The 14,194-nt window shown below is 38.8% G+C and overlaps 1 protein-coding gene across 2 annotated transcripts in view; it reads right to left on the bottom strand.

The window, feature by feature from the left end:
* The window catches only part of Dis3l2 (DIS3 like 3'-5' exoribonuclease 2), a 326,249-nt gene that overhangs the window by 206,003 nt on the left and 106,052 nt on the right, over positions 1–14,194 (bottom strand). For both annotated transcript variants that reach the window (XM_021198088.1, XM_021198087.1), the window contains one exon: positions 6,627–6,855. In XM_021198088.1, coding sequence (XP_021053747.1) covers positions 6,627–6,855 — 229 coding nt within the window. The remainder of the gene's footprint in view (positions 1–6,626; positions 6,856–14,194) is intronic.

Genomic DNA, 14,194 nt, shown 5'->3' with positions numbered 1-14,194 from the left:
GAGAGAGAGAGAGAGAGAGAGAGAGAGAGAGAGAGGGCTGTAGGTGGATGAGGAGACAAGAGGAGGAGGAGGAGGGCTGAAGTCTAGTGAGCACAGCAGGGAGAGAAGGAGAAGGAAAGGGTTCTTCCTGTTTCATTGCCAAGGAGCTCAGGATTATAAAATAATCTAGGGAGACAAGAAGGAAGCTAAAAGGACACAGCAAGCAAGAAGCCACAGAGCATCATATTGAGAAGAGTGTTAGAAGGGCCCAAAGGAGGGAGCGGCCAGGGAGCATGCAGGTTTCAGTTCATTCGGTGGAATGCCTACCGGGAGCAGAACAGCTATGGGGAAAACAAGAAGCCTCTTAGTACCTTTGCCTCTGCTTGGTTGCTCTTGGCTGAGAACATTAAGAACATATAACAACTGACATGCTGGAGGACTGGTAACCCCTGTCTGCAGGCAACAGTAGGAACACTGTGAAAAACTGTGTAAAGTTTCAGTTATAATAATCATGTGTTAAAAGTGCTGGCAAAACTGCCAACAAGCATACCTACTCCCAGGTATTGTGAGGGGACCCCAGATAGAACAAATTTTATCCAATCAATTACTTGTAATGCTATAAAAGTGCATTGCCACCCAAGCCCTCAGGCCTTGGGTATTCTGTCAAAGAGAAATATGCAAGCAGACCAGAATGATTCCTGGATTTAAAAAAAAAAAAAAAAAGGAGGGAGGAAGTGGGAAAGATAGCCACCATGCTCTAACAATGTGTCAATAAATAAGAAACCTGCATATGGCAAAACATTGCTACCATCATAATCTTCCCATAAATGTTCTGCAAATAAACAAATGGCAAAGAAAAGTGGCCCAAGCTAGAATGTTTTTCAGAGATGAGCAGTGCTCATGAAAACCTGAAGCCATTCATGTTTTACTCATCACAGTCTAGCTGATTAAATCCCTCCCAACACTGAAGCTGTACCTACTCAGAGACCTCTGTCCAGTTCCCTCATTACAGAACAAGTGGGAGACTCACACCTTGTTCACCTCCCTCCCACTCCATTGCTCTGAAATACACTACTGCCACCTGAATGTCTGCTCTGTGATAATTCAGAAATAGATCCTTGAGCATAATTTCCAGAAGGAGGTTAAAGAGTAAGAATAGGGGCCAAAGTTTATAAGTTATAACAGGAGAAATGTTACTTCTTACACAGAAGTAATAATTTTGGTTATAAATATAAGCAACTACGTATTAGACAGATTAGAAGGTCTAGGGATATAGCTCAGTGGTAGAGTATTTGCCTATAACAAACTGGAACAGGAAAGTTTTGGCCAAAATATTTTCCCAAGAATTTACCTAATCTCTTATTATTTAAGCCATTTAAAAATCTCTAATGAATAATTTTTACTGGTATTTTAAATGAAGTATTGATATTTGTTGGGAAATACGATTATGATGCACTGAATAAAAATAATTACTAAAAAACATATTCAACCAGCTGAGTCTAGCAATACAACTCTGTAGTTTCAACTCCTTGGAAGGCTGAGGCAGATCCTTCTGCCTCACAAGTTCAAGTCCTCTGAGGGCAACAGTATGAGTTCAAGGCCATCCTGGAAAACTAGTGAGACTCTGTTTCAAAATACAAATGGGGTTGGAGCTAGAACTAAATGTAGAACACTTTCCACCCATGCATGAGGCTCAAGATTCAAGAGACATTATGAGTGAGCAAGAGAGAGACATAGACAGAGAGAGAAAGGAAGATGGAGATTAAATAATTAAAATACAGAATTAAATATATAAAAATATTCAATATAGATTTAAAAAATAACTTTAAAAATTGAAAAGTATTAGACATATCAATATGGATAAATTCTTATTAAACTATACAAAAATTAGCAAGAAGAAATTCGTAATTTAAAAATATCAATTAATGTGTTTGAAAACAACAATCTCATTTTCTGAAAAACAACAGGTGCAAACAATTTTACAATGAGTTTTACCTAACCTTAAAAAAAATTAATTCACAGATTATACTAGCTATTCTGGAACAAAACAGAAACTAGTAAAAAAAAAAATTTTAGGTCATTCTATGGAGCTATTATAATCTTGACTCTAAATACTAAATAAAATGACAAGAAATCTTGTATCTATTTAACATGAAACAAAATTATACTATACAGTGCCTAAATGAACCTTATAGTATATTTCAAAAGCAATAACTCATTGGGATTACATAATATTTATTCTCAGAATTCAAGAGTGGCTCAATATCCAATCAATAAAGAATGAATGTCATAAAACCCATCAAGAGGTAAATCTTTAATAAAAGATCATATGGGGAAAGAGGTGACACCTAAGAACAGGGAAAAACTTAAAACCACATAAGAATATGATTAATGTCATAACACCAAAATTGAGAATTTTCAACTATTGATACCATAGAACAATTTAATATACAAATAATTAAATGACAAAATTTAAAAAAAAAAAAAAAAAGAAGGCATCTTCAATGCCTAAATGGAAAGAGTTTACTATAGAGACCTGGTAAGAATGTCTAAAAATCATCACAAATAGAGTAAGCCTGACACATTAATAGGCAAAGGATATGACAAAGTAATCTATAACCTTTAATTTGGACTGCAGAAACTGGAAAGCTCGTTAGACACAGTGCTTGCCTAGTGTGCAAGAGGTCCTCAGTTCAATCTTCAGTAGTACGTAAAAGAAAAGGGTAGAAACTGTAGGTCTGGATGATCCTTCCACTGGTAGAGACAAGACAGAAAAAGGCCAAGGTATTGGCAGTGGGAGAGAGTCTGGTGAGCTGTTTGGCTTGGATCAGGCCTTGCCTACTGAGCAACTGCACCAGTGTCTCACATGGCCTTCTCCGCATGCATCTCCTCTGAAAACTCCACAGGAAAGGCTGGGGCCCTGGTGTAACAGTGAGGGAGGCTTTCAGGATATCACAGGCCCTGGCCATGATCTCTCTACCCAACATTACTACATTATCCATCCTATCTATAAAAACATGGAAGCAAAAATTCCCATTGTACCCTTTGTTAAAGAAAAGTCTAGGCAAGTTTTACCTTTTAAAAATCAGATCTTTAAAGATTGGTACAAAGTTTTAGGTAATAAGAAAAATACTAATTATTTATTCTAACTTCTGAAGCAAATTCAACAGTCTTCTAGTCATACTAATTATCATTATGTACAGTAGAGATCAGGAAAAAGAAGAAATTCAGATCTCAGAAAGAAAAACAGTTGACAGACTATTTGGAAAAGAGGACTGGGGTTTCAAGAACTCAACAAATCACATCCGAATAATCACAGGGGTTTGCTTTCATAAGCCAAACAGAAGAAGGAAAGAAAACTCAAGGGAATACAGGCACTGAGAGTTCTGGTGAATTGGGGAGCCTCTGAGGAGTAGTAATAGATCAATTCAAATCTTAGGAGAGATTAAAGATTCCTCAGGGAGTCTCCTCTCCTGAAAAATAGAAGCTGCCTGCTGGGAGATAGAAACAAAGGTGTCATTAACCTCACACTCCAAATCTATGCTCACTTATCAAGTACTGGTAGTCAGTTAAGGAAACAGGAAAAGGTCTCTAGAAGACCCTGCTGAGGTAGAGGTTAGGAATGAACATCACGTGATCTCCTCATTCTGAGGCCAAAGTTGCTCTTACCATTGCAGGTGATGAAAGATACAAAGCTATTATATCACTCGGCAAAGATATTTATCCTTTGGAACTTGCTAACCAGGCAACCTTTGCCAAAACATTTTTTTCCCAAAACTATGGATGAATTTAAAAGCAGTGAAATTTAATGAAGCTGTCCTCAGCTTCTATACAGTGTCAGATCCTTTTCCCCCCAGTGCTAAGGATCAAACCCAGGGACTTGTGCATCCTAGGCAAGTGCTTCTATAACTTAGCTACACTCCCAGCCATTCTGATAGATTTCCAAGCTAAAAAGAAGTCATCCTGTGGAGCAGTACAAGATCAGTTTCAGGAAGCCATGGAACTGAATCTTCAAACGGGGCCAGGTCTTTAGCCCATCTTCTCTCTCATTTATTCATACATGTATATATACATATATTCATGTTTTCTGCCTGGGAGAAACTAGTGAGATATACAGGGGCCATTTGACTAACTCTAGGAGTCCTTGCTACAAACAACTAGATTGGGGCTATGTTATCACCAGACAAGATAACTGAAGTTTCCCAAACAAAGAGGAAGAAACATGAAAATACACATGCAATATATATAGAATTTGTTTTATGTAAAGAAACCAGATTTTTAAAATAATATTTTGGAACATAAGCATGAACTAGGATTAATAATACACTTGTAAGTACAAAACAAGAACCTTCCTAGAAGTATTAGGGAAAGTTTATGATGTTCTTAAGGTTATGGTTTATTTCAATAACAACTTTCAAATCTTTAAACAATACAAAAAGTACAAACATCTTAACTATAACCAGATTTTATATTATCCTAAGCAAAAAAAGCTGGTTGGAATACCCTTAAAAATGCTCTGATCTATTAAAAGAGCAAATGGTGATTTTCCTAAATATCAAGAGAACAAGAAATGAGAAACAGCCATATGGCTTCACAAACTCTCTGTTTAGAGGCAGCTGGAGAGAGGGATGTGCACCTGACACCGAGGAAGGATTAAAGAGGAAGGATTAAAGCTGCTCCCTCAGTCAAGGCTACTAAGAGAGCAATAGTAGAAATGCTGGAAATAGCAGTAGGATAGGAACATGTGAAGAGAATAAGGAAAAATACAAGCATGCCCACCATTGACTTGTGAAGCGCTCTGCGAGTTTCCTGTGATAGAGATGGGAACTGCAGCAGATGACACATTCAGCACAGATCTTGCTCCAGAACTTCTTACAGGACAAAGGGAACTTCTCAAAGGACAAAGAGCAAAATCACCGACAACTAGGCCATCAATTCTGCAGTTGCTTCCATCTGCCGTTCCCTTGCATTTATGTTGATGCTTTATCCCCTCATCTTGGTGTCCAAGGAAAAGAGGATACAAAGATCTTCTGGGCCAACAGAAGGGGATTTCTTCTATGTAGCTTTGACAAACAAGTAACTTATTCTAAAGTGTTTCTTGATTTTGCTCTTTAAGTATCTTTATTCTTAGTGATCTTGTTAACAAAAAAATGTGACTACTTAGGGTCTTGGTTATCTCTCTCTTCTCATTAAGTCTAGTATGGACGTTGTATACAACATGTATGCACTCTAAGAAGAAAGACAATATTCAACTGTTTATAAAGGAGGAAAGGAGAAACACAAGAAGAAAGAAATGTCAAGGAATTGTGTGCAAATGAAGATCCAACTGCTTGACCCTTGAAGAATGAAACCACAAGTTTACCTAGGCATACCAAAAAACAAGAGTAACCTGGGTGCCCTCAGGTCAGTGTGCCTGGGAAAAGAAGGCAGACAAGAGTAACAGCAAGAACACTAGCTTGCTCATTCAAAGAACATTTCAAGGCTGGGGAGTCACTCTGAATGAGTAATACTTGCCACCAAAGGACACATGCTTTCAGAGCCTACTCTCTCACTAAGGTCATAAGCAATGGAGAAAAACAGTGCTTTGGCAATCCTTCCTGAAATGAGCCCAGCCTTCAGGACGTACTGAGCTGTGCTTGCCAGACCTTACCATAGGCTGTCTGCTTGGAATCCTCCTCTGGTAATCTTTTGGCATTCCTTCTGGTGTTTCATGGTGATTGGGCCAGAAATGTCCTATAACAATGCTTATTGTCTAATCAACCTCCCAGGTCCATGTTGCCAGGTCCAGGTCTTCTCCATTTCCAAGTATATACAAAACTCAACTCTGGTAGGAAATATACCTTCCCTATTTAGAACCTTTTGGAAACCTAGATACTTCAAAACTCAACTTGCTTTCCCTTAAGATTCCTAGAGTATGGCCAGGAAGAGCTTTTGGGTACATCTCTTCATTCATGTGTTTGCAATTTCACATTTTCTATAATCACCAAACCCATGGCTTACGTGCCCTTGAGAAAAATAAGACTGGCTTAATTTTTTTTTAAGGGCTTGAGGTCAAAATGCTTCCTGAAGATAATTTATTTTCAAAATTTAAAGTGATCTATGTCTACCACAAATAACAAATACATTTTAAATTTATATGCTGAACTAAAGCAAAACAGTAAATTAAAGGATCTGTTTTTTTTTTTTAAAAAAAAAAAAAGGATTTTGAGACTTACTTAATTCTGACTGGAGGTATAGCTCAATAACTCAAGTAAAAAGGAAAGGAAGCATGAAGGGAAGAATGGAAGAAAGGAAAGAAAAAGGAAGGGAGGATAATTCTGCTCTTATCAACCACGGGGTGGAATGGAACATAGTGTAGCCAACTACCAATTGTAACTCAAAGCCTATCACAAACTTTGATAGTAACTCTGATTAAACATGCAAGTGCCAACCACTACCCAGACAAACCCCTGGGTAGTTCTTCCTTCCCTCTCCTATAACCAGTGTACCAGATGTCCCACTTCCTAAAAGCCCCCACAGACTCTAAAAATATACTAAGCATTCTATGAGTCTCTTACTCTGGTGCAGAGAGAGGTTCCAATTTACAAACAAACAAAAGACCAAATCATATGCTATAAGAAAATATCCAACAAATGCCCAAGACTCACCTTTGTCAGGAGTAGAAATTGACAATTTCTTAACACCATCAACCAGCCCACTGGTGTTGCCATGTCTATCTTCTGAGTCACTGTCATCAAACTGAGCCTCTATAATGACATCAGGACCACTCCAGCCTTTTGGGGACTGCTGCAGGGGGTGATGTCCACAGCACTCTTCAGGGATGTCAGCTTCATAAGTAGCTTCTGTTTCTTTGTCGTTGCTCTCTGGTTTAACTGCCTGAATAAAGGAGAAGAAAACTCTTCTAAAACACTAAAGGCCACTGATAATACTAGATATTCATAACATATGACTGGAAAAAAATAGACCAATGCCCCGCTACTACTCTAAGTCTTCAAGATGCCATCTTCTCAGGACTCTGATCTATATTTTCATCCCCTCTCCCAAAAGGCTTGAATACTAGAAAGTTCCAGACTGCTTCATGAAATCACATCACATAGAAACAATCAGCATGTTAGGAAAGGATAAAAGAATTCACTTCTCATGCACTTCAGCATGCACTTCTCATGAATGCCCTAATAATGACTTCTAGATAAGATAGTACACTCCATGTTGCTTCCTTGAGACCAAATGAAGAAAAGTCAGAATAAGGAAAGATAGACTCTGTTCAAAGAGAGGAGAGAAGGAACTTCAGAAGTTTAAAAACATGGTAATAAGACACTGAGAAGTACAGAGAAAACACGAGCAATGTCCCAAAGCAATTAGCCAAGCCAAACAAAATGGAGGGGGATAGACTAGGGGAGGATAGAACCACCATCCAAAAGCAAAGTTTCTCTTCTCTGGATGGCTACAGGGAGTTGATCCCTAAAATGGAGGCTTCTTGGTAGAAAATCCCTAAGAAAATTCAAAGAGGTATTTGGAACAGCAGATGCACAAGCACAACACAGGAGCACAAGGAACATGAAAATGCAAGGGAACATGGCTCCTCCAAAAGACCACAGCTCTTCAAGCACTGAGATCAAAAACACTGAAATGAATATAGTGCTAGATGAGAATTTCAAAAGTTTTTTTTTAATCTATCTATCTATCTATTTATTTATTTTAAACTCCTGATTTTAGTACCCTCCCAGTTCACCCTCCAACTGTTTCATGTCCCATACCTCCTCCCTGCCCCCTGCATCCACAAGGATGTCCCCATTCCCCAACCCTAAACTCCCTGTCTCTTGAGGGTTAGGTACACCTTCTCTGCTAAACGCAGACCTAGCAGTCCTCTACTGTATATGTGTTGGGGGCCTCGTATCAGCTAGTGTATGCTGCCTGGTTGGTGGCCCAGTGTCTGAGAGATCTTGAGGGTCCAGGTTAATTGAGACTGCTGGTCCTCCTACAGGGTTGCCCGCCTCCTCAGCTTTTTCCAGCTTCCCCCTAATTCAACCACAGGGTCCATTGGTTGGGTGCAAATATCTGCATCTGACTCTTTCAGCTGCTTGTTGGGTCTTCCAGAATGTGGTCATGCTAGGTCACTTTCTGTGAGCTCTCCATAGCTTCTGTAATAGTGTCAGGTCATGGGGCCTTCCCTTGAGCTGGATCCCACTTTAGGCATGTCACTGGACCTTCTTTTCCTCAGGCTCCTCTCCATTTCCATCTCTGCAGTTCTTTCAGACAGGAACAATTATGGATCAGAGTTTTGACTGTGGGATGGCAACCCAATCCCTTACTTGATACCCTGTCTTTCCACTGGAGGTGGGCTCTACAAGTTCCCCTCCCCAATGTAGGGCATTTCATCTAGGTCCCTCCTTTTTGAGTCCTGAGAGTCTCTCACTTCCCAGGTCTCTGGTACATTCTGGAGTATCCTCCCCCACCCCCCCACCCTGCAACCTCCTACCTCCTGGGGTTGCCTGTTTCCCTGCTAAACAAGGCTCAGGGCTTGTTCCCTCAGGGCTTCAGTCCTTTTCCCCCACCCAATAACAAATCATGTTCCCCTCTCTATCCCCCATCCCCTTCCTCCCAGGCTCCCCTCCCTCCCCCCTGTGGTTGCTTTCTTCTCCCTCCCAAGTGGGACTGAAGCGTCCTCACTTGGGCCCTTCAGCTTGCTGACCTTTCTGAGTTCTGTGGACTGTATCTTGGGTGCTCTGTACTTTTTTTTTTCAGTCCAGAAATAAAACCATACACTTATGGACACTTGATCTTTGACAAAGAAGCCAAACATACAATAGAAAAAAGAAAGCATCTTCAACAAATGGTGCTGGTCAAACTGGCTGTCAATATGTAGAAAAATGAATATAGATCCATATTTGTCACCTTGCACAAAGCTCAAGTCCAAATGGATCAAGGACCTCAACATAAAACCAAATACACTAAATCTAATAGAAGTGGGAAAGAGCCTTGAACTCATTGGCACAAGGGGAAATTTTCTAAACAGAACTCCAATAGTTCATGCTCTAAAATCAAGAATTGATAAATGGGACCTCATGAAACTGGAAAGCTTCTGTAAGGCAAAAGACATAGCCAATAAGACAAATTAGCAACCTACAGATTGGGGAAAAAAATCTTCACTAACCCCACATTCAATAGAGGGCTAATATCCAAAATATATAAAGAACCTAAGAAGCTAACCACCAAAAAAACCAAACAACCCAAAAAATGTGGTATAGAACTAAACTGAGAATTCACAACAGAGGAATCTTGAATGGCTGAGAAGCACCTAAAGAAATGTTCAAAGTCCTTAGTGATCAGAGAAATAAATGCAAATCAAAATGACCCTGAGATTCCACCTTACACCAGTCAGAATGGCTAAGATAAAAACCTCAGGTGACATCATCACATGTTGGCAAGGATGTGGAGAAAGAGGAACATTCCTTCATTGCTGGTGGAATTGCAAACTGGTATGACCACTCTGGAAATCAATCTGGAGGTTCCTCAGAAAATTAGAAATAGATCTACCCAGCTATACCACTCTTGGGAATACACCCAAAAGATGCCCTACCATGCCACAGGGGCACGTGCTCTAGTAAATTTGTAGTGGCCTTATTTGTGATAGCCAGAAGCTGGAAACAACCCAGATGTCCCAGGACAGAAGAATGGTTACAGAAAATGTGGTTCATTTACACAATGGAATACTACTCAGCTATTAAGAATGCAGACATTCTGAGTTTTGCACACAATTTCAAAAGTTTACTGGTGAAAACAATCAGTGAGCTCAAAGATGAATACAGATGAACTTAATCCAGGACTGGAAATGGGAGTCAGCAACCTTGAGGGGAAAATTAGCAAAATGGATGAGATCATCAGCAATATGGATGAAAAGGTCAACATGGAAGAAAATATCAGCAAAGGAACTGAGATTCTGGAAACAGACAACAACAAAAGCAAACAGAAATGTTGGGAATTAACAACTCAATAGATCAAATAAAGCACACTAGAAACCTTCACCCATAGACTCTGCTAGCAGGAAAGAAGATACTGGGAACAAAGTGCAAACCTGATGACATTTGACATTCAAATACCAATAAAGAAAAATCAAATGTGGCTACAAAACCAAGAACTCCAGGATACAATCCAAAGACAGAACCTAAGAACTCACAGGAANGTAGGAGGAACTAAGATGAAGCCAAGTGCTTGCCCAAGAAGATAAGATGTTGTGGGAAAGACAAAATAAGATGTGTTTATTAAAATGTTCTCATAAAGATATATGTGAGCTGATTTTGTCCACCTATACAGTGCTCATTTCCTGTGGAGTGATGATCAAGATTATATTATATTGATTTGTATAAGTATTGATTTGATCTTCTAAAAGATACCNGAAAAGTTAACCTTAGTTTTCTACACTTACAACAATATTTGTATAAACGAGTTTTAATAAATGAAAAATTATAAACAACAACAACAACAAAAAGATATAAGACCTAGGGGATAAAGAGACAACATGGCAGTTTAGAGCATGTGTTGCTCTAACAGAAGACCAGACTTTGGTTCCCAGCACCCATATGAGGCTGTAATCCCATTCTTGGGAATTTCATATTCTATATAACCTCTAGAGGCATCAAGCCTCATTAGACAGGTACTTACACAGACAAACATGCATATACACAAGCATACACACACACACATACACACACACACACACACACACACACACATATCACCCCAAATAAATAAATATTTTTATATTATATAAAGCCTTAATTCTTTATGTTGGGCCTGAAATCAAACTGGTGAAGATGCTAAAACATATGAGAACACCGGGTTTCTAGCAGCACTACATTGTTTTGAAAAAAGTGCCAAGCAAGTTCTCGTTGTGTTTATATTCGTGAAGGGCCTACTGAGTTTAACCAGATTTTAAAATACACATCTACTTTCAACAAAGCAGATTAATAGTCTAAGTAAATCACATGAATACTGTGCTTAATGAAAGATTCATCATACACAGGGCAGAAAAGTTAATATATTCTTCCCACAATACTCCAAGGCTACTCTAGTACAGGTCTCATGATCAGAAGTAGTTGACAGCACAAATTGCACTATTAGTTTGTTGGGGGGAGGGGGTGCTTTTTGTATGTGTGTGTGCTTTTAAGAGAGAAAAAACATAAAGTACAGTGAGTAGGATAGGGAGTAGGATACGGAGTTGAGGGAAGGAAGGAATATGACCAAAATATACCATATGAAAAAAATTTTTAAAGAATTGTGTTTTGGCTCATGTGCACAAAGATCAAGAAATCACTACTGGAAAGGAGATTCGTTGAAAGCAATAACCAGATTACAATAAAATTAGCTATATGGTACATTTTTCATTTATTTCTAGTTCTGGAAATTGGCCCTAGACACATTAACTATGCAAGCACTCCACTACTTTAGCCAATCCTGCTATACAGCACATTGCAAAACTAACCCAGTTAAGCACTGTTTTATATCACTATACTCAAGAATGAAACTCAAGAATGAACATGTAAGGCTAGGGAGATAGTTTAGTCAGTTAAATTCCTGTGACACAAACATAAGTACCTGTATTTAAATACCCAAAACTCATAAAGAGCTACATAGGGTGGTACATATTTGCAACTCCAGGACTGACAGTGGAAAAGAGGGAAAAAGAGAACAAGAAGATCCCCGAAGCATACTGGCCAGCCAGGCTAACTACCTCAATGAGATTTGGGCTCAGAGATGAAAAGTAGCCATGGAAAAAAAATTGGACATTAACCTAAAGCCTCCACTACATACACAGAGAGGGAGAGAGACAGAGACAGAGAAAGAGACAGAGACACAAAGACAGAGAGACAAAGACAGAGAGACAGAGAGACAGAGACAGAGAAAAGAAGAGGAGAGGAGAAGGAGAGAGAGAGAGAGAGAGAGAGAGAGAGAGAGAGAGAGAGAGACCCCAAGAGACTGAGAAAGAATACATTACTATTTTAGGTATTGCATTCACTTTTGAACTACAGAAGTAAAAACAATGTTATAATGGGATTTCATGAATAAACCAAATCACTTAAAATTGGGCAACTAAAATATAAATATGTATTTTAAAGTTTCTTTATTCTAGTTTGTTAATCTAAGACACATATGGAAAAATCAAGGGACAATGAGATGACTTGGAAGGATGGAACTGGCTCTCCAAAGCTGTTCTCTCACCTCCACATAAATATTGTAGCATGAATAAGCACACACATAAACACACATACCTACACATACAACAACAATCAACTTAAAAAAGAATAAAACAAAAGGCATGGTGGAGGGACAGATCATCATGAGCTCTCAAGACATAAAACCTGTGTACTTTTGAATCCTCCATATTACATTGTGGTTAGAGTCAAGATGCAGGACTCCTTGAAGACATGGCTAGTTTAGGTCTGGACTAGGACATAGACAAGATAAACTTTGAACATCTTGTCTTGCTGTAACAACAAAGAAACTACTAAACAATATGAGCATCTTGTCTAAATGACTCAAGAATGGTCATGAAAGGGTTCTCTGGGGAGCCTTGGTCAACTGTAAGCATTTAACCTAGCTTACCTATACAACCTACATATAAGAATATCCAAACAGTTGATGAAGTAAAATTCTTCACTGAAGAAATGCTTCAGTTAAATTCAGAAGAAATAAAAGAAGTATTATTGGCTACTTCACTTGAAGTTGGGGAATGATCATTATTGATTCCTAAAACCAAAAAGTCATAAGATGGTTGGGAAAGTGTTTTAAAGTAGAAAGGCTCAACTAGCAATATCTGGATCTACCAAATGCTACAAAGACAGGAACCATAAGCTCTTTTTCACTCTTTATAAGACTATATGCACACCTTCACTCACAAAGTATTTCTCCAAACTGAATGTGAATCATATCTCATAAAGGAAGCTGAAGGAATAATAACATTTTAAAGAACAGCACCATGTTGTTACACAAATACATATGCACACACATATGTGCACAAATATGAAATATGCATGCAAAAAATGAGGTAGACAGCAATCAAAGAACACATCCACATTAAACTTCACATTCATGTACATAGGCATGCTGGCTACTCACACACACGCCGGTACACACATACATGCACAAATATAAACATACATATACCACACACACAAAAGGAGATTAAATTTCCCTTTATCCTCAATATAAAAGAAATTTAAAAGAATAAAAACAGAAGTGCTTACATCTAGAATATATAAAGACCTCATACATATCCATGAAAGGCAGAAAATATACTAGAACAGCAGGGAACAGGTTAGGATTTCTTGACAAGAATAGAAATGTCCACAAGTCAATAAATATGTAGGGTACCCAGCCCCATTAGACATCAGAGAAACACAAGTTAAACCCTCAATAATATATCTCTATAGAACTACAGCTGGGGAGCTAAAACTCCTGAAAATATCAATGTTCATAGAATGCACAGTAATACACTGGGGGTAGGAATGAAAACTTGTCCAGTCCTTTCTTAGATAGATTAGGACTATGAGATAAAGAAAAAACAGTTCCACTGACTCCTAAGCCCTAGTTTAGTCCTCTACACTGCTTCCCCTGCCTTTGGATAAATATATGAATGAAAGAATTCCAAACTGAGAGAGATACATTGCAAGAGAAATGAGCAAGAGAAAACATAAGTTGTCCCTTAGGAATCAAGAGCAAGGGTGAGCTACACAGTCAGAATGAGGAAGTACGGAGATGCCAATGTAAAGAGCTCCGATACCTTTTGCTGAGTCCACTCTATAAGGGCTTTACAGCAGGGAAGAACTATGCATTCTCCACAGCCAGCTGAAGCTCTGCTGCTTCCCAGGAGAGCCAACTCTGAAAATGTCACCCTTTGAGTTTTGGTCGGCCATCTTTAAAATGGGGATGAAACTAAATACATTATCTTAAAGTTGTGGGAACTAAGATAGCTCTGAGATACCTGAAACCAAAACTGAAATCTAGGAACAGTTCAGTAAAGGGAGACATGTTTTGTCTTAAGGCATGGAAAGTCTAAGAACTGAAGGAGCACCCAGGGGCAGCTGGAAATGGAAATCACTGGGATCCCAGTCTGGCAGTTAGCAGCAGTGCCCCAGGTTAAGTGTCAGTAGAAAATAGTGCTGCAGGAAGACTCAAATAAAGAGGAGAGAGAGAGAGAGAGAGAGAGAGAGAGAGA

This window comes from Mus pahari, chromosome 5 (genome assembly GCF_900095145.1).
Source record: "Mus pahari chromosome 5, PAHARI_EIJ_v1.1, whole genome shotgun sequence".
NCBI classification, from domain to species: Eukaryota; Metazoa; Chordata; class Mammalia; order Rodentia; family Muridae; genus Mus; species Mus pahari.
The sequence above is the reverse complement of the archived record's forward strand: the minus strand, read 5'-3'. Positions and strand labels throughout refer to the sequence as shown.